The sequence below is a fragment of the Ischnura elegans genome (assembly GCF_921293095.1).
Source record: "Ischnura elegans chromosome 13 unlocalized genomic scaffold, ioIscEleg1.1 SUPER_13_unloc_1, whole genome shotgun sequence".
In the NCBI taxonomy this organism is placed as follows: Eukaryota; Metazoa; Arthropoda; class Insecta; order Odonata; family Coenagrionidae; genus Ischnura; species Ischnura elegans.
In genome coordinates this window covers 8,513,416-8,541,415 of record NW_025791657.1, presented here as the reverse complement: position 1 = coordinate 8,541,415, position 28,000 = coordinate 8,513,416, and the positions used below count along the sequence as shown (strand labels likewise).

The following is a 28,000-nucleotide window of genomic DNA, read 5'->3' as shown; positions in this document are numbered from 1 at the left end:
CAGATGATGTGACCGTTTCAAATGATCATGAAAATTGTGGATAATATTCTCTATCCATGCTGTTGCATCGTGATACATATTTGAGGTGATTTATTAATATCAGACTTATATGAACCTTTCCTTGAGCACTCCTCATTGTTTTCACATATCATCCAAGTGAAAGTAGTTTCCTTCTGGGATTTTGTGATCGTCGTCAGTGCTGTGTGGATGATATCTTTGAAGATTGATATGATTTAAAGATTGCATGAGATTTTGAAGGGAAAAAATGAGTCGTACCACTGGAATTATCACGGATTCGTCGGGAAGGGATTCAGGGAATGAACTTTGCAGACTTTGTGGGAAGAATCATGGTTATTATTACAACATATTCAATTCGGAAGTAGAATGCAAAACAACTGTTAAGGATGCCCTGCATGATTTAATCGGTCTACAAGTAAGGGGCATATTATTTCTTATCAATGTTTTTACAATGGTGTTACTTCATGTCGCGTTTGCCCAGATAATTTCTAATTATGTTGACGAATTACTTGTTTTTTGCTATCTCAGGTTTCTGTGGGAGATGGCCTGCCCACTACCATGTGTCCACTGTGTTTGAAGAAACTCACGGAATTCAGTGTTTTCAAAAACACTTGTTTGGAATCAAACGCCGTTCTGAGAAAACTTTTACCGAGAAATTACTGCACGGTGAGTACTTTCCGTTTTTTTCTATTCTTATTAGAAGCCTGGTACATCATAAGTTTCGGTGAGTGTAAAGTGACACCCCTGCGTTGTGTCGACAGCAGAAAGAACTGAAGGGAAACGAGTGTTTGCGGAATGAAATAGTTATTGTATAAATTAGTAACGATTAACTGAATATGGTGATAGATTACCCTGGTAGAAAAAAGTGTGTTCATTCAGTGTTCTTTTTATGTTCATTTAATGTTCAAATTGTGTTCCTTCTATGTTCACCGAATGTTCACTTTATGTTCTTTTTATGTGTTTTGTGACAGAAAGAACATAAAAAGAACACAAAATGAACACTCGTCTGTGAACATAAAAAGAACATAATTTGAACACAAAATGAACACTTTTTTGAACATCAAAAGAACACAAAATGAACATAAAAAGAACATTTTGTTGAACAACAAAGAAAAAGCTTTCATGGAAGTCCCATCATTACCATGAACACTTTTACATCTTTGCGAATCAGAAGTCAGTGTTTGGATAAGTTTCAAATCATTTTATTTTCAGCTTTTTTTATTAGAAACGAACTTAATAGTAGAAGCCAAATGCTCAGGCCTTATCCCTGTTTAGTATGCAATAAAGTACATATTGAGAGTGTTTTCAGGTGTTCCTTGATTGCATTCTCGGATCGTTCAATGTCCATTTTTTGATGATATGCCTTCATTTTGGGATAATTTTCCCGGAAATTCATTATTTTAAATTTCTAGAAATATTATGGAAAACTGCTAAAAAATACAGTTTTGTGGATTTCAAGATGGCGAAATTCAAACTCATTTTTGGTAGACAAAGTCTCCAAAATCATCTGTATTACTTGTTTTATGTAAAGCTACTTGTCATGACACATGAACTGCAGTTATCCACAATCACCTCCAAGGAATGAGAATTTTTATACTGGTTTATTTTAAAGAACAACAAAGAAAAATGTTCATTTTGTGTTCAACATAGTGAACATAAAATGAACATATAAAAAAATGTTCAATTTGTGTTCACCATGGTGAACATAAAATGAACACAAAGTGAACATAAAATGAACACATAAAAAAGTGTTCATATTGTGTTCACCATGGTGAACATAAAATGAACTCAAAGGGAACACAAAATGAACATAAAGAAAAATGTTCATTTTGTGTTCAACATAGTGAACATAAAATGAACATATAAAAAAATGTTCAATTTGTGTTCACCATGGTGAACATAAAATGAACACAAAGTGAACATAAAATGAACGCATAAAAAAATGTTCATATTGTGTTCACCATGGTGAACATAAAATGAACTCAAAGGGAACACAAAATGAACATAAAGAAAAATGTTCATTTTGTGTTCACTGAGATGAACATAAAAAGAACATAAATTGAACATCAAAAGAACACACCAAGAAATTGGTGAACATAAAAGAACACCAAAAGAACATCAAAAGAACACTTGAACACTGAATGAACATATAAAGAACACCAAAAGAACACAATTTTTTCTACTAGGGTAATCACTTGGTGGCTCAAGTGGAGGAAAAATATTGTGTAATTGCTTGATGCCGCTGAATCCCATATTAACTTTATAAGCACTTCGATTAACGATCAATTGTAAATTGAGGCTGCTTTTTGTCAAGCTACAATAATGGGGGAGAATGAATGGCCCTTGTACGTGGTCTATGTAAAAGTGTTAGAAGACCAATTTCCCACAAACGGTTTTTCCCTTTCTGTGAATCCTTGGAAAGATGCTATTTATGTTGCAGTTGCTTGTTCAGTAGCAACGACTTAAGACATTAGTCTTCTGGCAAAACTTGGTGTGTACTAAACAATGATATCCAGGAAAGTATGGCATTCAAATTGAACATTGTTCAATTCATAAAGGTAATAAATCCATTAGGCTGTACCACACTCCCTCTTTAAGTATTCCTTAGGGTAACCGGAGCATATGAAAAGGAGCAAACAAATCCATAGCCATTTGCTACTAAATAATGAAATGTGAGAGACCTAAAAGTTAGTTTATCAGTTGTCGAGCATAGCCTCATGTGGATGTAAACATATGCAAATATATCGGCTTAAACGAGATGCATTTAAGTTCATGCATAGATTTTTGATTCTTATGATCTATTTTGAGGCCTGTTTCCTTGAAACCTTTTTTTATTTGTTTCGATAGCATTTTGTATAGTAATTGCGTGATATTTGAAATGGGATAATGTTTTATTTTGTTGATCAATTTTATTCAGTGAGATTGAAGTATGTGGACAGAAATCATTTTTTAAAGTCACAATGGAATGTTTATTGTTGTTGAGTGATTTTTTTCAGGATATATTTGACTCTATGCAGATTTCTGTGGTGAAATACTTTTTCGCCTACATGTTGACTTTAAAATGTTCATTCCCTAGATTTATTTATTTTGTATTATAATGGCTGATGTGATTAATAATTAAAAAACTGTGGGCAATGTATTCTATGGGTTTGATTCACCCTACTATAGAAATGGACTATCTGGATTTCTTATAGGTGACATGTCAGAGGAAGGAAGTTGTCCATCGCTAGCTGCAATTTTTCCCGGTCACTGTAACAGAGCTATAAGACAATAATGGTTAAAGTGTTCATCTTTTGAGGCTCCCCATGAATCAAGCCATTTATTTTTATGCCTTCAAATGAGCGAAACTGCTGATCTGCCAGAACGTGTACCATCGAACGGAACAAGTAATTATCAGATGGTGCAATGTTTGGGAAATTCTGCGTGTGAGTTCGGTCTTGCCATTTGAGATTTTCCTGTTAGATTTTAGCAGGTTTTGCAATGCCAATTCAAGCATTGTTATGCTGTAGAATCGCTGTCGAATAATTAGGGACCCTAGGTTCTTGGTTTTGCATTACTTCCAACGCATGTAAGTGCTTGGAAATGGCTTTATGGTAATAACTAATACAAAGCAAGCTCTTTTGAGTTTGGCATTGATCTTCTTTGAGCAATGGCTCCAATTCAGCTTCTTTGATGGCTTTTGTTCTTTATTCTCATGGACAGTTGTCAACATTGAAACACCTGTCTTTGAAGCAATGCAGCCAATCATGGCATATTGTTTCCTATAGAGCAGCATCACCATAAAATTTTTGGAGCTGCCATGCATTTCAGCTACTATTTTCATTGATTAAAAGAAGATATTCAACTCTTCCCGCGATCACTGGTTAATTGGCGCAAACTTAGAAATTATCACCCAAGAATAAGTATATATTGCGGAGACAAACTGATCATAGTTGTTGAGTAGTTTGTGCACCATGTGTCTAAGCTTCAGTCATGGTGTTTCAAGTATGTCGAAATCCAGCAGCAATCACTCCCACAGCCATCTATTGATAGACAGCAGGAACTTGGTTTCATACCTGATACATAATTTTCTACATGATATGTTTTGTTAGGTTTAAGGATAATAATATTAGGGATAGTTAAAAAAACAGTTGAATGAAATAATTTTAGTATTGAAGGTTACTTTCAGGTGTCTTTTCTTTCTGTATAAATATTACACCACGGGTGCGGTCCGTTGAACGCTACCAATGCTTCGGAGCGCCACCAAGCGGTCCGTTATTCGCTACGGAGCGCTACAGGTTAGGCTGTGACGTCACGGCAAACGTCATACACCCGTTTCCCGCCTCGCTCCGGACCAGCTCCAGACGCTCCCCTGAAAACTTGGGTCAGCGGAGGAGCGAGTCAATTTTTGGCGGAAATTCGAAGGGAATGCACTGAGGCAATGGAGAGTTTACTCACGTTGCAGATGATGGACGCTGAATGTGGACGCCTTTCTCCTATATATGTGACTACGAAGTAACGGAGTAGACGCACTTAGTAAATAGATGTAAATTTAATTGTGATTTAAATAAATATATAGCAAGAACTAAATATCGACAAACATTCTCGTATCTCCCCCGAAATGGACTCAAATGTCTTTGGAAGCAGCCTTTACATACAAAAGGCAACAAAAATTATTAAAAGGGGCATGTAATATAAAGAAAGGATTGTAAGAACATATATCGACAAATTTACTCATGCCATCAATTAAAATCTGAAGAAAAATAGGATATACATGAAATAGATTAATGTTTTTTAATAGTTGTTAACCATGATAAGTTAATATGTTTCAACTGGGAAAACGGTAGAGTACCTACTTTTTCCTTTACTAGGGTAATGAGTTTCATTGAGAAGGGTAGGCGAGGGTTGGTGTGAGAAATACAGTCCAAAGTTTCTTCCTTTACTATGTGGAGCCTCGATATTGAAAAATAAAATTCATTTTAATGATATTCAAACATATTTATTAATATTCAATGATCATAGTCACCTCAATTCGCAATTAAAACCACATCTTCGATTTCATAATCCCAGTTTGCCCACCCTCGTTCATTTCCGCCATCTTGACTTCGCTCCTGACCGGTCCGAAAAGAAATTCTCGTAGCGAACGTAGCGCCTATGGACCGGTGCTCCGGAGCACTTCCGTCTGTAGCGTCTGGTAGCGAAAGTAGCATTCATTGGACCGCACCCCACATATTCTCTTTTGGAGTTCATATTTGAATATTAAAAGAGATCCAGAACAGAATAAATATATTGAAAATATGTTCTACGTCAATGGTTCCTATTCTAAGGCTCCACAGCTAAGATAAGAATAAATAGTTATTTTGGCCTTTCATAAGGAACGACTCTGAACATTATATTTGCAGAAGCAAATTAAGAGTTAGAATGAGAATCTATTTTTCCCATTTCCTTAACTGACAATCCTAATCCTCATTCCTTATTTTGAGGAGCCCTTATTTAAAAAAGGAAAATTTGATTTTAAAAAGATGTTTAATTATTACTCTTACCTTCTTTGTAGAGTATTGAAGGAGATGGATTAGCTGATAACAAGTCTGGGCCTTCTGTGGAGACAGAAGACCAAACCACTGAAATATGCATTCCTGTGCAAGACTGCCTACTGCCCAGGAACGATAAGCTGGTAAGTTTTATTATCATATGCAGTGAACCGTGAGTTGGACCACCTTCAGCTGTACAAAGGTTGTAAGAAGAAAGAGGGTGTGTCTGTCATAAATGTTATTATTCCAACGTACTTTTATTGACACTTTGGCAAGTGGCCTTCTTGCCTCCACTGCAAGGGAAGGGGTTGAGGGTGCAAGCGAATTAAAGCTCTATACAATTGAAGAATCTCACCTCTTTCCCTGCTGTGAGTAACAAAAGGCTGTGCTCCTGCAATAAAGGAGTGTGGATCCCCAGTGATAGGTACTGTTCGTTGAAAGTACAGTGAGCGTTCTTCAAGATTCCTTTTCTCTTAATTACGATGATGCTGGAGTATTTACAGGCAGTGTAACCCATTTTGCTCCAAGTTTGTAAGAACTGAAAACAGGCATTCTTATCTAAAAAGAAGCCATTTTTTTCCTTTTTATGTTGTCTGCAAGTGTTGCAGTGTACTTGCTTTTAATGTTAGCTAGTTAAATTCTGCTATTGATAAATCACATCTCAATATGATAACTATTATATCATGAAAAATCCTGGAACCAATAAATCGTATCTCATGAAGATGCTTATTTTACCATATAAAATCCTAGGCTGGTAAATCATAGCTCATTAAGAAAACAAGGTCTCAGATTGCAATCAAACTTTTTAGTGATGTAGTCCATCAGGGGCTGTCCACAAATGACCCACTATATGGGTATGTATGACCAATGAATGACCTTTATACTAAAAATGAAGTTCAACATTCACAGGTCACATTTTTTCACATTGAGCACTTAAATCATAATGCGTTTCTACTTTTCACTTAACAAATGTGAGCTGTTCATCATTATCTCGACAATTTTACTGAAAAATTTGGTTTTGGACATCTTTTTCTGAAATGTGGCAACATCATATTTTTTCCCATTTTTTTCACACAGATACTTAGTTCCAATTATGTTATTTCGGTTCTTTCACTATCAAAGAAAACTTAATTCTTTTACGATATCGTTTGAATAGAATAACATAAATTGCAGCGGTATCTAATGAAGATAATATTGCAAAGTAGCCGTAACATAAATCATAGACTGCTTTCATGATGAAAGAAATGCGTGAAATATTTAATTTTCTGAGTGTTGAAAAAACATTTATTTTGTGCAGAAAATATTCCTTAGGAATACCAAATATTTATGTTACATGTCTTATAAATTATTTGTAGTCAATCATTTATAAAAATATCCTGAATCCACTGTTAATGCATGATTTGTATCTTGATGATTGCTTCCAGCCTAATTTAGGCGAGGATGGGGACCCAATTGAGAGCTTGACTATGGCCCAGCACTCTACTACAGAGGCATTCGGTGAGTACTATTATGGGTTGCAAACAAATAACTTCATGCATGGAGGAATTGATGTCAATAATAATGGAAAATGTACTTGTTAATCCTTTAATTTAGCCAACTTTAACTATGACTTAGAAAAAATTGAGAATTTGACAGTGGCCCATGAATTCACAGTGGACACGAAGTGATCTCAATGGCTACAAATAGCTGTATACAGATAAGGCTTAGGCTACCATCAGATGGCACGGCGCCGCACTTTCTATGATCCAGCCCCCTCCAACTCCCGGCCGCTAGGTGGCCCTAAAGCTTCCGTGCGAGGGAATCGCCGATAGATGGTGCTAGTGGGTGTTTGCGCGTCCAGCATTACGAAATTGCATTGAACCAAATACAATACTTGATCGCTGGAACAACGAATTTAAAATGCCTTCAACTGAATTGAACACTAAGAAGCAATTTAATAGCCTTTTAATTTCATTGACAGCCAGTTAGAAAGTCCATGTACAAAAAACATTGCCTTTAGAAGAAATTGAAAATGAGATGTTGTCGTCTGCTAGCAGTCGTATTTTATTAGCTCTACTTCGTAAAAAAGAAGTTATTTGCGTCCTGATCATCATATATTTATCGCTAACGGCATACTGCCTGACATATAATTATCAAGGTATCGGTCCCCCCAAAAAAATTGGCGATACAGACAATCGAGTCGGCGTTTTCTCCTCCAAGGAACTCCAGCGCAATTATGCTGAATGGGGAAATAAGTTTTGGCTGCAGAAATCTCCTTTAAACTCTCATTAGGTCACCTTAAACAGGCAATCCTAAACTGGTAGCTACGAGGATACGGTTATCTCCGATTCAGAAATTACAAGATCCGCAATGAGAAAAACTGGCCCAAAATTAATTACTGAAAGCTTCACATAACGACTCATATTAAGATTAGATTAAGACTTAATGGTTACTCTGAAATGGAAAATGTACGTTTGATAACCCTAATTAAGGCTTTGGGCACAACAAAAACACCTTGCTAAATTCTTAACCCAAGAAAGTCACAGAAATACACATCACAAGATCAACCGAAACAGCAACCAATGTAAAGGAAAAGGGGACGTCTGGGAACGGTAGTTGAAGGAAGTGATTGTTGTTAAATTTAAAATGCATTTATTCATGAAAGCACAAGCACTATCATTAACACTGTACAGGCGAGCTTAAAGGATAAGGGCAAAGGTTGGAAGTGTGAAAAATGTAAATAAATCTCGAAGTTCATGAAGATTTGAGGGTTTTCCACGGTTGTGGCAGTATCACTTCCACCAAAAGATCTGGAGATGAATGACCGCCTAGAAATAGAAATTTTTCAAAATTAGGCAAAATTTAAAAAAATATATTAAAAAAATGAGTTGCAATCCTAGGTCGTATCAGTTATAAATGTGGAATGACAGTACTTTTACCACGAAAAATCTCCACAGTTAGCTAATAATGGCGTTACACGAGGTTATGTCTCACCAAAAATGTGAGGCTTTGAGGCACGAGAAAAATATCATAATGAAAGGGTGGGGCCAAATTTTCGATTGCAAATATCAAGAGATAAGTTCATCCTTTCAATTCTTAATATTACCAACATTTACTCTATTCTCATGACTTCCTTTTTTATTACAGATAGTAACCCCTGCCCCTTTTCAGCAAAAAATATCCTGACCACATTACTGTTGTTGCACTTTGTTTACAACTACAACAATTTCTAAACTGCAATGGCAGCAAATCCACAGAAGTTAAAAAAATATGAAATTAATTATATTTCAACATCCGTAGGCGGATCACCGTTAGTCCGTGTATATTATTGTACGCTAAACAACATCAATACTTGCATAAAATGAGCATGGATGCAAGCATAACTATCGCTAGGGCGCCATAAATCTTATCCCACCAGATAACAGAAGCTACCATTATAATTTCACTGTCATTAAGTCCTAAAACTAGAGTAGGATGCACATTAACACTTTCACCATGATCATAAAAACATAAATTCACTGCACAACTGTATCTAATAGGAATGAAATAATACAAGTTTTCAATTCGTGGTGGAGCGATATGTTTCCTCCTCTTTCTGTACTGACACAAAATTCTTCACTAAATATCTAAAGCCATCAATTAATTGCAAAGCGAGCTACGAAACCACCGAGGTTTTACAATTGTAATTAAGTACAATAACACAATTAGTAAAAACTGATGGAACTATGCCTCCACGGCAACATGGCATGATATTATTTCGGTATTATGTGAAAAACATGAACCATTGATTTCCCGCGAAGATAAAAATAAAAATTTCCGTAAATAAATATCGGATGCTTTGCCATATCCTCTTTAAAAACAAGAGAAAGGGCATGCATGGAAGAGTAAACAAAGCCGCCATTGCAGATACTGCAGTATTTCCGCTATCTATTTGCACCGCTAATTTATTCTTAGCGAATAACACATATTTTCAACTAAAAAACGAGGTCACTGAGATCTAAAACCACGAAAAAATTACCAAATTAACGTTAATAGAGCCATAAAACTAACATCGGTAACCCACCGCATTTTGAGTACTTACCACTGCTTTGAAAAAACTTTTATTTTCAGCTCAGCATTCCTTCCTGGTTTTCCTGTATCTTGTAGAATTATTAGACACATATCAAAAGCGCGATGCACGAACCATCTTCAAATTTAATAGCTTTTTAGCAATATAACACATCTTCCAAGTGATGAGCTTCGCTGGTTCACCATTGAAATGAATGTAACAGCAACGCGATACTGGGCGCGCGACAGGCTCGCAGCGCCACTCTGTAACGAACTAAAAAAATTGAATAACGTGGGAGGATTTTGGGACCAGCCAACCAACGACATAGCAGCCGAGTTGGAGGGGGCTGCTATGATCATACGTCTCTACGGATGGCTTCAAATGAGTAAGAGCATGCCATAGTCTCCACAGCACCCATTTCAATCTGGCTGGGTGCTTTGCCCTCGACGGGCCATGAAATTCTGGCCGCTTTCAGAGGAGACAACACTGGATTCCACGGTGCCATGCCATGAGTGAGGGAAAGCGAAATGTCTTCTCTTCTGTAAGTGGCATTACTGTAACTGATTGCAAAGGATGAAGAACTTGGATTAGTCATCTATCCACATTTTCTATTTTTTTAAAGTTGTTTAGTTAGACAGTGGGCCATGAGTCCACAATGGAAGCAGTGGGTAACCGCTCTCAAGAAATAAAAATAGCTGTATATAGTTGGAGCTTAGGCTGCTTTCAGATGAGACAACGTTCACGGCACCGCACCGTGCTTTCAAATTACCATATTTGTGTATGGATGGCTTCAAAGGAGTCAAATCATGCCATGGTCTCCACGGCACCCATTTTAATCTGGCCCGGCACAATGCCATCAACGGAGTGAAATATGTGCAATTCTATATTGAGGCTTTCTGACGACATGAATCTCTGGATTTAGCAGCACCATGCCGAGAACATAGGATGGCAAAAATTTGTCTTGTCTGAAGGTGGCCCTATTGTAACCAATTGTGAAGGATGAAGGACCTGTATTAGTCATCTGTATGTTTTTTAATGGTATTACATAGCAAAAATTTTTGTTTTACTGAAATGTTTGAATATTTACCTACTTGAACCAATGGCTAGGAAAATTTCCTTTGTCCCTTAACCAGTGACATGCAATTCTTGTTGCACTACCAGTGACGTGCGGTCTGGGAGACCGCAATAAATCAAAAATTAATAAAATGTTGCAACATCAATGTTATTGCTTAGTTTAATGTTTCCTTAACTGCATAACTATTTTAAAACTTAAATTTATTTAATGCTTCCAAATACAAAACAATTTTTTTAAAAAAATTGTTATTTGAAACAGGATCAAAAAACTGAAGTCAAAAACACTAGAGCTATTATTATCGTATTTGAGCTTTAATATTTTGCCAGATTTTAAAATAAGGCCTTCAATGTTAAAGTTAGAAGGCTAAATAATAAGTAAGCATTTACCCCATTAATGCCTAGCATGAAATTTATACCATTAATACCTTTTCTTGATGCATTCTGCGGGTCATTAAAATGACATTTTTTCACAATAGCACACACAGCCTTTATGCATCGGAAACATAAGATAGAGGTTTTCCATTGTCTGCCTCCCGAACCTCTCAACTCTTCACCTTCCTCTAATGGTAGATGGAGAAGTTATGCAATAATTAATCCTAGCTGTCTCGATAGTCTAAGATATGATATTCTCCCTCCCATATGGGCTCTAACAAGATCTGCAGCTATCGATTTAATGGAAATAAATTGTGTTATCTTATGCAGAATGCTGAAGCACAAAAGAGTTGATGAAGGAAATATATATATTCTGAAAAATACTGCCATTGGCAACCTCCTCGTCCCTCGGCCGGATGTGTAGCTACAGCACATTTTGTCTAAAGTATCTATGCCACCCTTGGTCATGTTTTAAAATGCAGTTACCTCTGGTTTCCTCTGCTGTATATCACCACTTACCCTGTAAAGTATTAATGAAACTAAACAAACAGCCTTATTTATTTTGGGGACATGGGATATTACAGTCATGCTGGCCGAGAATCCGTAAAGAGAAGAACCCATTATGCACCCTTTGGATGGCATAAAATCACAAGGTATGCCCCTTTAATAAGGTGGTTTCCTTCATCAAAGAAAACGAAAGGCATTGATTGCGATTCGTTACCCACCATTAGTGTATTCATAATATACAAATTATTTTGTTTTAGAAATACCGGGTTAGACAAATGGCAATGGTCCATTGTTATCCTCATTTGAAAAGGGCCAGATTGGCGCCCATGCGATGCCACTCCACATGACGTCACAGGGACCTAGTTTCTATACGAGAAGATAGGAGTTATATGTCGTCTGAGGTTACCATTGCATGCATGAGGCGCAGAGCTCAGGGAAACATGTCTTAACAATCACTTATTAAAACTGGCTAAGGTTGGAAAGTTTTCCTCGTTTGATAAGTTATTAATAATCCTTATTTAAGCCAAGCGCTACCAGACAGCACGGTACTAGGCTAGCCGCTAGCAGCCTGCGTTGTATCAGCGCTAAGCCTCGCCTCAAGGTCACCTCGCAGGGCGGGAAGGGGAACCAGAAATACGTCACGCGGAGAGACTTCCCGAAATTCATACTTAACACTAGAACGTCCGAGGGGATCAATTTGATCCTTTTTCGATTTTCAATGTATTTATTTTGGAAACCATAATAGGTAGAGTGTTTTCCTCTCGTGACTTTTACACATTTTTAAGTTACTTTATGGACCAAGAAGAAGAACCACCCGATTTCATTACTTTGTAAGATAATATCATTTTCACCTTAAACGTCCGCAGGGATCAATTTGATCCCTAAGCGAGAAAAATTGTATTACGTAGGGTGATAGCCTTTAAACTTGCCGCGATAGCATTAATATTGTTGCAACTTATCATTCAAACCTTTTCACCGTCTTTTCATGAATGCAAGTTGATATCCCTCATTTCCATTACCTATTTCATTCACTCTAACTGCCTTCGGTCGGACAATCTGTAATCGCCAGCGTGCAATTTTATTGTGGTTCTCAACTAGAACGAAGACTTCATCTGCGTCCTCAAGACTATATTAGAGTTAGCTAATATTGACTATGGGAAATCTAATGATAGTGATTTATCCTCAGAGGATGAAGAGTGCATATTAGGTAGTGATTCAGAGTCGAGTGAATCTGGGGTAGAAATGGAAGTGCCCGAGACCAAAGGAAGGAATTCCGAAAATGACAGTGATAGTAACGGTGAGCTATACTTCCACATTTCTTTCTTACTAACAATGTTTCAAGTACTTTTGCCCACCATCCATGCTGCAATGGCATAATGATCTAAATACAGATTCTGATGACGAGCCTCTCAGCATACTTCGACGCCAAGATATATTCCTAAACTAGCGTCGAAGTTTTGACAAAACTAGAAGTAGTCGTTGCGCTAAGGAAGCTCAAGGAGTTTCACAGGAAAACTTTGCAGCCAGCAATAACCAAAACGGTAGGTGCATTTCACTAGTATTATCTATCCTTATTTTGATAGTCCTTTTAGCTGTTTCATGCTTATATTTGTTCCCAGGTGAAACAAAAGAGAACCAACACACAACCCCCGATGGCACGGTGTGGTTGAAAGCGGACACAGGCACTTTTTTCCTGGGCGTAAACCTCAGCAAAATGTCCTGAAGGAAAAAGCTGGACCAACCTCCTATGCAAAAATTCACGTAAGCGGTGAAAGAGATGCTAGCGCCTGGCGTATGTTCATTGATAATTCCATACTCCTCCACAAACGTAATTCCACCGAAGCAGAGGGTAATCGTGTTCTTCAAGGAAATTCCTGGTCCATATCAATACCTGAACTGGAGGCATTCATCGCAATTCTTTATGCAAGGGGCGTTAGTGTATCAAGAAACATTGAACTACAAGCGCTTTTCTCCTAACATCTGGGTCTACCATTTTGAAGTGAATTTATGCCACGAAATCTTTTACGTGAAATTATGCGTTTTCTCAGGTTTGATGAGAAGACGACTCGCTCTTTTCGATTGTAAACAGTTAAATTTGCCTTAGTTTCCGAAGTTTGGAATAAGTTTGCAAAGAATTGTTGTAGCTATTGTAGACGAGAGGAAGATAGCACTGTTGATGAGCAGTTATTTCCTTGCAAAGCCAGGTGTCCGTTCACGCAATTTATAGCTTCAAAACCTGACAAGTACGGGAAAAAGTTCTGGATTGCCGTGGATGTGGATTCAATATGTGCTGATTGGCTTTCCCTATCTCAGCAAGGATAATTTACGACCATCAGCGTCTACCGGTGATGCGTCTGATGGGGCCATATCTAAATAAAGGCAGAAATGTTACCGTGGATAACTATTTTTCATCTCTAAAATTGGCGAAAATGCTAAAAGAAAGAGCTCTAGTTGGAACGATAAATAGGGTAAGAAGAGAAATACCTGCATCTGTGAAAACATCAAAAACGGCGATTCACAGTACACAGGTTATGACACATGATGGAATTTCACTTAAAATGCATCAGGGCAAGAAAAATAAGAATGTTATCTTACTTAGTAGCCAACATCCCAGCGTAAAAATTCTTACAAACAAGAAGAAGACACTGGAAACAATGAAGTATTAAAACCACGCAAAAAATTATTGTTGACCAAATGACAAGGCACCTTACGGTAAAAGATTCATCAAGAAGGTGGCCCTTGAATAGATTCTACAATATTCTTTACCTCGCTGCTATAAATGATTTCGTGATATACAAAGCTGTCACGGAAGAAAAGCTGTCAAGGAAAGTGTTTCTTCAAAAATTATCAGAATAGTTAAGATTCAACAACTTAAAAACAAAAAGTGATGGAATTGAGCCAGTACCTGAACTTAATGAAAAAATTTACAACGCAGCACCTAAAGGATAATTGCCAATGGCAGAAAAACTGCAAAAATAGTGAAACAAGGGAGATGTTCATGAAGTGCAGGAAAATTGTTTGCGAACAATTCACTGATAGAGTGAAGTAATTTTGTGTTGACTGCAAGGAGTCTTTTAATTAGTAAACAACAATTTTTAAAGTGATAATAAATTTTAAATATATTCATATAAGTATTTAGCATGAGAACGTATTTGAAATCTTTACAATATCTTCTCAAACTTCATTTTTTGAAAATAACTGGAATAAAAAATTCAAAAAGAAAATTGTCTAAAAATGAGTTTTTTTTTACGCCCTGCCCCGGGTGTGATTGACCTCATACTAGTAAAACGAAATAAATGGACCAGTAAAACAATAATATTTATGTTATAATTTCATTTCCCACACCTATTTGCATATACATGCGGATAACTCGAAGGGGATCAATTTGATCCCCTCGGCCGTTTAAGGTGAAGTGGAAGTCCGGACGTTCTAGTGTTAAGCGTCGCGTTTTCGCGTGCTTGAAAATTTTCACTTTTCATTTAATCGCGAAAAATAGATATCGCCATTTAAAAATCTAAAAGCGTGAAATACGTACTCCAGGAGTAATAATCTTTCGATTTAGGCAATAAAAAAATAATAGGAAACCACCCTATTTATTATGAGGGTACTGACGTACGTAAGCCCTTTTTCTTTTAATTTCTCTACCAGTTTAATAGATGTGAAACAATTATCCCATATTTGTTAGGGACCCCATGATTGTCTCAGAGAGATGAAGAACTGACTGGGATGGTTTTGATAACTTTTTGTGTTTGTCTGGCAAACCTATGCGTTGAACAGATAAATATTTTCGGCATCAGTCAAGTGCATTATTGCACACGTCTTAATTGCGGGGTATATATATATTGAAATGGCATAGGAATTTATCAGCATCTGAATGAAATTTATATTTTATCAATGGAAGTTACCGTTCCCAACAAATAACAGTGTTTTGAGTTTTTTACTAGAGAGCAAAATAACTCAAAAATTGGAGCTACTGGGTCAGTTTTGTATTGGGTCATTCGATCTGCTAGGTTATCAAAATGAAGACTCGTAAGAAGAATAGGAAACCGTTGTCCTGACATTACTGATTGGAAAATTTTCCTTACTGTGCCATCTTTGACAAATATTCTGCAAACATCTTTAACATTAGATTTGAAAATCGTAGAATTAGTCAAAAGACCAAGAAAGTTTTTTAATTCCATAAATCAACATTTTGTAGCCCCAGCCTGGCATCCTTTTTTAATTTTTTTTATAGCGTGAAGCTTCGTATTTGGTCAGTGCAAAATCAATGGCAACATTTGCTCATCAGAAATCTGAGAGCAATAATCAAAACAATCAATATCCTTACCTAGTGATATATTGCAATCCTTCTAATCAGGTTTCTGAGTAAATATGTTATGGAAGTGTGTACGAATTTTCCTCTTTGGCTCACTTGATGACCACTGCAAGCGATCTCTCCTGTAAAAAAATTTTCCTTGCCTGGGGACAATTTTTACTACATCACTTCTGTCATAATCTATGCTCCCTCTTTCAGTAGCAGTTGTTTGTTGGCATGAGTTCACAGGTTTTTGCAATACTTTAGAAACTGCACATGCAAGGATTTTTGTGGTTGCTTTAAAAAAAATATCTGACAAGAATAGTCAAAATAATAAAAAAATCGCTTTGAACAAATGTAGACGTAACGGCACTTCCATTTTGACGTTTTACTTTTAGTGTTTCCCAGGCCCTTTCTATTTCTTCTTGCGGTAAAACTTGCTGATTAGATGTTCTGTCCCCAAATACTTATAAGGATAAACACTGACCACATGTCTTAAGCTTATGTCCATTTAGAATAGCATTTTGGCTTCCTTACCATTTACATCTCATTGTAGACCAAACTTAACACATTGCATACCAGGGTATTAAAATGTAAAGGAACAACGTGCCTGGGTAGAACGAGACCAAGTTTCAATAGATAGGCACAAATGAATCTTTCACTCCATACGTGGGTGCGCAAAATTTTGGGGTTCAAATGGTACCAATTACAAAATATATTATATGCGTACTGCCTGCTTATGAGAATTTTACCAGTTTCATTCAAATTATTGTTAACATTTATGAAAATCTTAACATTTAAAGAAATTAATGGAAGATATTAAAAAAAAACGATTTCATTTATTTTGCGTTCACCTTCTGCAGAGATTTGAATAGTTATTTATTCGTACATGATGTAACTATGAAAAATTTAGTTACTAATTATCCATGTTGTGTGAGTACAAATATTTCCTGAAAAATTATTAATTATTTGTATACTTGAAAAATAACCATGAATTGTTTTTAACAACTTTTTGAATTTCCACGAGCATAATGTTTAGGGGAGACTGGGGCACAGTGGGACAGTTTTAGCATTTAATTTTTATTTTCCACAGAATTAATGGTAAAAGGAAAATGTTGGTACCATGGCTTGGAGAAAATATTCTAAAACATATAAAAAAATCCGCAAAATACAATTAGCCTAAAATAGTTCAAGTACTTAAGTTTCTTCTTTGATGAAAAGTGTCCCACTCTGCCCCAGCCTGGGGCAGAGTGGGACAGGCTTGCATTTGTCAATAAAATCCAAAATTTAAATTAATTGAGGGTACAAATGAATTTATTTACATTAATGTGTGAAATATATATGCAAGTGAACGTATTAATCAAGAAAATTATTATTCAAGACACATGAGCGGATAAAAAATATTTAATCATGTTATTATAAATTTTAAATCACTGCTTGCAATGTTTTTCATCAGAATTTAATATTTTTAATGGCTTAACACGTTCCCTGCCACGCGCCGCCATAGGGCGTCTCACATAACTTCAAATTCGAGTTAGTGAGACGCCATATGGCGTCTCGCATAGCTGCTGGACGCTATTAGTGAGACGCCAATGGGCGTCAAAGTAGCGTTTTCCTTGAATCATCAAGCGATGTATAGAACTTGAAATTTAAGCTACATTTCCTTATGCACTGACGAGACAATGTTATCTTCTGTGAAGGGAGGGTATTGGTAACACATTTCAGCTCGAATTTCATTTTTTTTTCGTCTTCGGTTTCTCATGTTTTTTTCGAGAGTGCCATTTTTCAATGGCTATATCATTCTATGCTTCAAGTGGAAGCTCGAGGTATTATATCTCCACACAATGTTTCAAATTACATTTGCAGAGCTTTTTTCGTTTTTTTTTCCTTCCCTCACTTGTCCCTCGTACCTAACCGAGTTTGGAGCGTATCAGTATACCAAATGTATTCTCTGTGTCTGTGCCTTCGATACGGAAGTGATAACCAGTTTAGTGAATATATCATGTGTACTCCGTCACGCATTATTGGGGGAAAAAGACGTTTTAACGAAGAAGAAATTGAGCATATGTTTCATTCTGACAATTCGGCTTCCACCAACGACCTTGAAGGATTTTCTGAAGGAGACACCGCTAATTCAGGGTGTCTGAGGAGTCGTATGAATCCTCAGAGTCAGGTAATCTTTCTTCTTCTAATACAGGTATGATTCCTTATTCCATTTTTTTATTCACAATCTAATAACTCCTGCTCAGTGGCGCCGACTCCATGGGGCCTGAGGGGGACCGAGCCCCCCCAAAAATTCGTTACAGATGTGAGGAAAAAATGTTCATGCTTGTCAATTTTCCCCGGAGTGTCCAGATATAGCGATTCGAGTGATCAGGGTTCTAATGTCGATCATATGACTATTCTAAAATGCTTAAAAAACATAAAATTCACTACTTATAAAATTTACAGAGACAGGGTCCCCGGTTTGGGCCCCCCCAATATTTTTTGTAAGTCGGCACCCCTACTCCTGCTGTAATGTTTAGATACTTCTAGTGATTTGATTCATCCCACGCTTATGGAAAGAAATGTTGTGAGATAAGTCTCATTTTGTGGGTACCATTAGGAAAAATAGGAAAGGGCTGTTAAGAGAAATAACGACTGCTAACTTAAAGAAAGGCATTTCAGTGCTATGAAAAACTTGTGGAGCAACGGTAAAGAAATGAAAAGATCAGCGTGACGTATTCATGATCTCCACCACCATCAGATAGGAAATAATCCCAACGGGGAAAGAAACCGAAGAGGGCCATGGTTACTAAGCCAAAGATGGTGTTTGAGTACATTAAAATAAAGGGAGGAATTGACATTGCTGAGACCCTTTCGTTGTATCACTGCACCCATCGAAGAAAAGTAAGGTGGTACCACAAGGTGGCCGATGATGCTCTTTTTGGGACTTGCATTGTTAATGCTTTTATACTGTGGAATGAAACACGGAATCCAGGTGCCCACATGATCTCTCTCCAGTAGTTAAGACGATAAATTATAGAAGAATGGCTGCATATTCTTCGGGATTCCGTTGATAGGGTCTAAAAAAATTGACGCACTACCTGGTAAATACAAATAACACTGAAGGAAGCCTTCGAAGTCTGGTAATTTAGAGGATAAAATTATCATAATATAAAATCAAGAATTAGTATTTTTCGCACTATTAGATATTAGCGCTGTTTCTTCATTTTAGAAAAGCCCGTGTTGGCTGTCGTGGATGTTACAAATCATTCTTGCAGACGATGAGTCGCAAAGTTGCCCTCAGTAAAGCCAAACGTGTTTCTACAAAATTTATGATCTCTCCGGATCAGCCGTACCCAAGCCTCCCAAGTATAAATCATTGCACTAATCATCTCCAGATACGATAGCAAATATTATTAAAAGCATAATCAAAAATTAAAATTTGTTTTAACAGTATTTTCAACCATAGCTTTTGAGTGTACACTAAAACGTTGGAACGAAGATCCAATGGCCTGAGCCGCCAAATGGCGTCTCATCAAATTTTAGGCATTGTCAAAAGTGGGGAGACGCCCTATGGCGTCGCACGTGACTAAAGTTACAATCGATAGCGCATCACATAATGAGTCCAAATATACCGAGAAATATTAGTAACACCCGGAGATAGGCTCAATATCGTTATTGCCGTTTGGTAATAGGTTCGAAAATATTCGCCTGGCACACGCGGAATGACAGTAGAATTCGGGCCCGGCAGCGAACGTGTTAAGTACTATCAACTGTTCTTTATGATAAATTTAGTGACTTTATTCAAAAAGTTTAGCTATTTCTTACATTTCCAATCCCCTTTTGAAGTCCTTTTGTATGAAAACCTTTAATTTTCTTGACAATTTTTCGCTCATTTTTTAATATTTTCTTATAAGCAGGCTCTTTTTTTCTCCCTTTCTTTTGATCATATTAATTTTCCAGTGTCTTTTTAACTAGTCTATCCATTGGGATCTCCTATCTTTTCTTCTGTCTAGTATTTTTAGATGTTAGCCTGGTAGACGTTGGACGTATTTCCTCAGGGATGACAACTTTGCCCTCTAAAAAGAAGTTTCAGAAGGGATGTCCTGGGCTTTCGAGATTCTCCTCGGATTCTAAATGAAATTCTGACTGATCTTCGACATTTGATTGTGCAAGGTGTTTGTCATTAAAAATACTTGGGTTAACAGAAAACGTAGAAATAATATTATTAGATGTAAATTATTTTTATATGATGTATCCACTAACTCTGCCAAGTAACAAATAGTAATTCTCTCTATTGAGTGGTTTATAGACCATACGCAGTCATTTTAATACTTTTTCAAAGGGTCGAACACAAAGTTATCTAATGACTGCGGTTTGTGACTCAAGTGAGGTGGCAAAGTAAACATTACCACTCCATTCATTTTTACTAACTCAATATCATCAAAAGAAATATGCGATTAATGGTGGTGGAAAATTAGCAATGGAGTATTATCTTGAGAACACTTTGCATGATCAATGAAACTCTTTAAAACCAGTAAAAATAAATTGATAGTCATCCATCCAGATGGGTTTGCGGCACCTACTGACCTCATTAGTTAAACAGTATTTTTGGAAGGAATTTCATTCTAGATAACACAAAAATGGAGGAATTGTATTAACCTGAGTATTTATAATATAGCAAAATATCATATAGGAGCCTCTTTAAAAGGAGGTAACTTCACCTTTGTTTGTTTGTTTTTCACCTTTGGGGGCTATCACTTTTCCTTGGAGTTGAACAGTAGTGGAACCACTTTCATCATGATTGTATACACTTCCAGCAGAAAATACGTGTTTCACATAAAGACCTGATAGATCGGAAAAAAATGCACTCACAACCGTCCTGTAGAGGCCCATGGCTTTTGCCAGTGAGGTTTCCTCTAGTTTCTGAAGGCTAATCGAAGGATTCCGCTTCATAAAACCATAAAACAAACCATCATCAGTGACTTCTTTCTGATCGCAGGATGGCAGGTATTTCATTATATTGTTCTGAGCAAACTCATATGCTAATTTTTTCGTGTGCAGGGGAGAAGGTCTGTGGTGAAGTCGTGCCGCAGTTGTTATCCACAGTTTACTATGGTGGTAATTAATTTTTTTAGCTATGAATCTCAAAATTTCTACTTATAAATAATATCAATTTAATAGATAATACGTTACAAACACTCTTGCCACAAAATTCTCTTTAACCCTTTCGCACCGGACGTCAGGTGGAGCCGACGGGCATTTTATACGTAGAACACCTGACGTCGGGTATAGCTGTTGCAAACCTTTCTACACAGACGACCTGATGTCGGGTATAGCTGTCGCGGGGGATGGGAACCGACCGCAGCGGTAGCTATGGTCAGTTGTATTCAGGCCCGGCCCGACACCCAGCTTAGCGAGACCCTTGTGCCTCCCCTTAGGCAATCGTGCCCGACCCTCCCACTCTTTTATGATCCTTCCCACGGCAGGAACTTGCGGTGAAGTGGTTGAAACGGCAATGGTTTTTGCAAAGAATAATGTGTTGCAAACTCAAATTTTTTATTTATTGTATCGAATTCTTCGTTTTGTTCTGTGCGTAGGCAAATTTTAAATGAAATTTTAGTGTTATTTTTAACGAACTTTTCATGTGAATGCTTTAATACCTTGTTCTTTCATCATACGGGATGAAAAATATGTAATGGGGAGATGCTGTTGTTTTATTGTTTTATCGCTCATGAATGTTACAATCCAAATAACTTCCTACATTACATACCCTTTATTTTCTGATCCATTCATTTTCCCCCGAGTAATTACTAATACGCCGGTATTCCAAAGTAATGTAACTTGTACATCCAACTTCGTACCTGCGTTGTATGCCCTATTGTTAGCTACTCATTTTTGGTGGAACATGTGCTCAGCTGACTGACGATGTCTCGGGTAAACCTCGCGGAAAAACCAAACCTTCCACTCTCACAATGATATCGCACGTGCATTCATACAGTTCAGGTGTTGAGCGCTAATGACATTTTCGCCGAATTTTTCGATGACCCTCTCCGATTCTAAGAAAAGCGATCCTCAATATGCTATTGTGCTAGTTCTTTCATGGGTTTTCAGGCTTGCATTCCTTTTTCCCTACCCTTTTTCCTTTATTGCTGAATGCATCCTCAACTTCTATGAAAACGTTATCACTAAAACCCATTTCTTAGTACTCATGCCTGCCCATACGAGAATGCATTCCCTCTCTAATTTCTCACCTTACTTTCTAAAAAACTTCTAACCTTCTGAAAAATGAAAAGGTCCTAACTAAGTTATTATCAACGCTAGAAACCCGTTTAAAATTTTACAATGCTTAAAAATATGTCAGTTATTATTATGTAAGTGTTTTTTCTCAGAAATCGTAATCAATAATTATTTATAAAAAACACTGGTAAAATAATAAGTTGACCACGGACTCCCGCTAAGAAAGGGTCCGAGGGTCGGGTGAGAGGCAGGGATAATGGCCTGGTGCCCCATTGAGTTGGGTCCCAAATCCGAGGGACAAGTGTACCCGGGCAACTCACCCCCAAAAAAGAGCTCCGTACGGAGAGTTTTAAAATGTTCTTATGCTACTCGTAGCGTGGTAAAGTTTTGCTTTCGTAGTCTCCGGCAGGAAAGGGTTAAAAATAAATTTTAATTGCCTGTTATTCTTCCTTTCACGCAAATCACTGAATGTTCCCTGAGCAGGTCTATAGAAAGGATAAATGTCGCAGCAACTAATATTTATGAGACTCTCTCCTCACTACCTAAAGCTCGCTTATGGCCAAGACTGAACTGTTCTGTATTAAGAGCATTATCTATATAAGAGTTGTGGGATTCAAGAAATTTAGACAAATTGTCGCATACGATCGGGGTTCACACAAATTATTCACTTCGGCTTTACTTTTCTTATGTGCATTGCTGTTGCCATTCTGTACATTTGTCCTCACATTACTGCATTGAAATTTACTGCTTCAAATCCTAAAGCACCAATATGGAGCCAAAACACTATAAAGTCACCGTGACATGAAATAAGAGTGCTTTTAGGTTACGGAGATTGATAGTTCGAAGCGCCTGGGCTGTAAGTCGGCATCCAACTATGACCCAATCTGAATCCCACTGTGCCCCAATTTTAGGTGTCCCACTGTGCCTCGCATGTCCTGAAGTCTTATATTTGTCTGCAAAAATTTTAAACATGTTACTTTCGGAAAATATGTTTTAAAAAATATTATACAGTCTCTAAATAATGTATTCGACAAGTAATTTTTTATGAAGCTTGTTATAATTAGAAAAATTGCATAAATATTCACAACATGAAAGTTAAGAAAATTATAGCAAAAACATATTTTATAACATTCATGCAAAGCTACATAACATTAGGAATTAAGATTTTTGCGCATTATTTCTCGTGACATGACTTCCTTAATTTTAGTACATTTGCTCTTTGGCCAAGTAAATTGTTCAAATAAATCAATTGTCCCACTGTGCCCCAGTCTCCCCTACTTATTTTTCCAATTTAGTGATGTGGTCTCTCAGACCGCTAATCGAATTCATTGCAAATTTACAGAAATTAATAATAGGAATGTTCAATTTCAAGAGTGTGATGTCCTTATCACACAAAAATATGAAGCTATCGAAAATTATAGATAGATATCTTCAAACAGTAATTTTGAAAATATTCATAATTTTAGAAACACAGCGGTCGATTGGTGGTCAAAGCACACATCAACGGTTAAGGTTTAATTTCTCTACTAGGCATTTTTGACAGTTACAGATTCATACCGGAATGTTGCCTTGCTTCAGCCAAGCTTTGAGGTCAGTTTATTGGAAAAAAATACTGACAACTCAAAATTCACTAATTCTTGATTTAATTTGTGGTATTCCTTTATAAGTTTTTCTGGATATAAGGCAATTACTTATGTATACCACTTATTTTTATCAGAGCATGACCTGGGTTTCGATGAATTATCATCATCTTCATAATTAGCGCCTGTAGATGATGATAATTCCTTGAAACCCGGGTTGTGCTCTGATAATAAATAAGTAGTAAAAGTAATTGTCTGATATTCAGGAAAACTTTTAGTGACAAATCACCAAAATTTAGCTCTTGGTATAAAAATGTATCTAAAAGTAAATTTCAGTGTTCATAGAAAATGTGAACATGGAACTTGGTCAAATGAATGCAAAAATTATATTTGCTTTTCGTCCATTTTACATTAGTGAGAAAATTAGTGAATATATTTTAATGAGTGCATTTCTATTCACCCTTTTTTCATGAGGTTGACGTTGGTTCTTTGTTAGGTTTAACAGAGAATCAAGTTTGAAGCCTCCTTGGGGTAGAAAATATCATTGACATGATATAGAATTGAGATAAATGCCCGGAAATGAAATCAGTGTGGCTAAGAAACAACCGAACTTGATTTCCATCCCATAATTGTAGGAGCTTGGAATCGTAGTTCTGCATAGTAATGATAGAGGGGTCTCATGCCAATTTTTCTGTGTTAGATAATGTTTCTAACTATTTGATTTATCCATATTGCCGCATTGAATTCTGGGGCAGTCACATCTTCCCTTTAAACCCTTTCGTGCCAACACCAGGTGGAGCCGACACGCATTTTCATGTGCAGAACAAATAACGTTGACTGTAGCTGCTGAGGATTTTTCGAGGCAAATGAGGGGACGTTGGCTCTCACCCTTAGGGCCACTCTCAGGCAGTTTATCCTTTCCTGCCGACATCTACAATTGGAAAATGCTTTCTTTCTATGAGAACCATGAGAATATTTTAACCTCTCTTAATGGAGCTTTTCTTAATGGGGCGAGTTGCAAAGGTATTTTCGTCAATGAGATTTTGGACCTAGCTAAACTAGCATCTGTCCCATACCCAGGCCGCTGACCCTGTCGTAGAATTCATCCACAGTCAACTCATAGCGTTACCATTGTTCATTCAACCAAACATTGTATTTGATTTTGAATAGTTTACTCTTTTAAAATAATGCCTTCGGTGATGATGGTCATAAATGAGTGGGAGGGTCGGGCTTAATTGCCGAGGGGTAGCCCTAAGGACTAGCTAAGCTGGGTCTCTGGCTGGGCCTGAATTCATCAGAAAATTGCTGCCTCAGCTGTCACTCCCCTTCCCTCGTGTTGGTAAGAGCTGACGTCCCGTTGTGTGCCTTGCGAAATCTGTCACTTATATACCTCTTTGTCAGGTCTTCTACGTATGAAAATGTCCGTCGCCTCCACCCAATGTCCGGCACGAAAGGGTCCCACCCACCTTGCAGCCCCACACCATCTTCTACAGAGGAGGCAAGAAAGCAGGGCACTTATCCAGGTACCCATAATACCAAATTCATTGACAATATAACCTCTTCACGACAGAGTACTGGGGTGAGGATATAAATGAGTGGGTGGGTTTGGCTTTTGTATGATATTTTTCTACTTTGATGGAGAAACAATGTTCGACACATTTATCTTACTATTATGGGTATGTCGGTAAGTGTCCTCCTTTCTTTCATCCTCCGCAGGGGATTATGTGTGGCTGCATGCAACCTAAAGCTCTAGTTTTACGAGTGATGAAGCTCAACCCTATTCCCCACAGTGAGTAACAAAGAGCTGCACTCCTACAATGCAGGAGCAGTGATTCCCATTAGTACGGTATATTGAAATAAGCCTTCTTCAGGATTTCTTTTCTCTTAGCTTAGCCGATGCATGAGTGTTTAGAGTGTGTGTTGCTCGCCTGTAGAGTTTCGATGTGTGCGAATCGTCCTATTAGAAGAATTGCAAAATAGTCATTGGAATTGGAAGCGTTCCGTGATCATTTTCTATGCAAAGTATGGGAATAAGCGGTCCTGTTTGTGTGACAGTTTTTCATGGTAGGTAATATTTTAATAGAACTTATTTTATATATTTTTACGGCCCAAAGGACCGTACTGAAGTAGAAATTCAGCTGAAGATATTGCTATTTGATCAGTTGAAGCAGTTGTGGGTGCTAGCAGGAATATTATTGGTGAAACTGGTTCATTGTGACCTGGCCAAAAACTTTGCTGGTGGAAATAGGCTTACAATCGTTGGTTTGATAAAAAGTAGTAGGTAAATTCAGAAAGAATTTTTACCCAGCAAGAGCAGAGCAGTGAATTCATTCCTTTTTGGTTTCCAGAGGAAATGTATGCTCATTTTATACTGCCCCAAAACAATAAATCAGTTATTGTTCTTTCCCCAATGCATCACGATTCTGCCATTGATGCTAAAATATAGTTACATTCTACAACAGAACTAAAATGGTCGACTATCTACCGGACCAACTCTGTGCAAATTGTAATGTGGCATGAAATACAAGATGGTGGCCAATGGTAATTTTTTATAATTTGTTTAAAGTATCTGCTATTATATGGAAATGGTTAAACTGAAATAATGAAAAAGAGTGGAATTACTACTGTACTTAATCTCTTACTGTACTTACTCCCCTGGAATACAATCCTTGCAGTCATCTTAAGGACCTTTTCCCAATTTTAAAAAGTAATAAGTCTACAGCCAATCTTTTTGTCAAACCCCCTACTATCACCTGTAGGTGACCAGAAAACCTTTCTGATTTATTTCGCTCGACAAAACCCTTACAGAAGTCACCCATTACTCCCAGTAGTATACCTTCGCCTTGTGGTCATCCTAAAAGTAGAACCTGTCCAGTTTTAACCCCTCTCTCTGTCCCCAGTCTTCTCGCCCCTTGTCTACGACCCTCCTGTGGCCTATTATACTTCCAAATATGTAATTTATCTTATTTAATTATACCGGGAATAGCCACGGTGATATCTTTTATGGAGTCACCCGTATTGCACAAATTGAGCGAAAAATCCACAGAGGAAAAATCATTCACCTTGACCGGGATTCCAACTCGGATCCCTGGATTTCCGGCCGAGTGCTTTAGCCAGTTAAGCTACCGAGGCGTCATTCTCCCTTGTGGAAATTTGTGGACTATTCCGGACAAGGTGGTATGGACTGGATTATGTGACATGCGCATGGTGCACAGGTCTTGCGCATGGCGCCACAGCCGGAGAGCAAAGCCCGAACTTTGAACACGAGAGGTGTTCGCTCTAGACTTATTTAATTATACCGGGACTAGCCACGGTGATAACTTGCAAAACCACCCGCATTGCAAAAATTGTGCGAAAAATCCAAAGAGGGTCAAATCCGGGTTCGAATCCCGGTCAAGGAGAATGCTTCTTCCTCTGTATATTTTTCGCGTAATTTATCTTATTCAATGTCATCACTCTCCCTCCTTTTGCATAGGTAAATCCTTAATCTAACCTAAGGATCAACAACCTCAGGGCATCATGCACTCCCTCCCACTTTGTATCCCTCCCTGTGGCAAAACATACAGCCACCCATAAATGTCAATTCAATGATTTTTACTGTTTAAGTTTTGGCCTCCCTTCCCCCATAGACCACCCACTTAAATTTCATTCCACTGAATTAACCTACATATGGCTTTTTGTAAGCATTACTTCCTCCAGGCTTAAATGTATACAGATAATCCCTTTAATTGCCTCAGCACACTCTTCCCCCTTGCACCCTACCTACCCTCCATTCCCACCCCTTTCCCTCTCCCTCAGCTCTCCCATCCTTAACCTAGTCATCTGCCTAACTCTGAGGAAGGTGGATGTGTCCTACCAAAAATTTAGTTCTGTGGATGCTTTTATCTTTGTTTCTTTTATATGTGCTCAACCTGGGATATTTTTATGTTACATATATATTCAATGTTCATGCCACAAATATGAAATATAGACACATAAAAAGGAACTGTCACAAGAAAAATAAAACTTGGAGCTTTCAAAGCGGTAACCTTCTTTCTCAACCAAAAAATGAGAAGCTCTCTTAACAGAAGAATGTTTCTTTGGTTGAGAAGGAAGGTAACCACTTCGAAAGCTCCGATTTTTTTCCTATGAGTGTTTTTCGTGTTTGAAAGTTAAAGTTATAATTTGAAATTCTTTTACAGGGCTCCCAGCTCCTGAAGAAATGCCCACGCAAATATCATCAGCTTCGTATCTCCATGATGAATGCATTGATCTCAAACCTTTGGTGGCACAAATTGATTCCAAGACTGGAGCATCCCAAGTAAGGATTGGAAGAAACGTTATGGATAAAGACGTGGAAAATTTTGGCGCTCTTGATACTGATAAGATATCATGTTGCTCAATACCTGATGAT

General features: G+C 37.5%; 1 protein-coding gene across 1 annotated transcript; it reads left to right on the top strand.

The window, feature by feature from the left end:
* On the top strand, window positions 1–28,000 carry LOC124172017. The gene is made up of 6 exons (XM_046551417.1): window positions 1–433; window positions 547–684; window positions 5,552–5,671; window positions 6,953–7,025; window positions 25,009–25,130; window positions 27,789–28,000. Exons 1-6 carry the CDS (start codon window positions 266–268, stop codon window positions 27,909–27,911), a joined length of 744 nt encoding a protein of 247 aa, XP_046407373.1. The 5' UTR covers window positions 1–265; the 3' UTR covers window positions 27,912–28,000.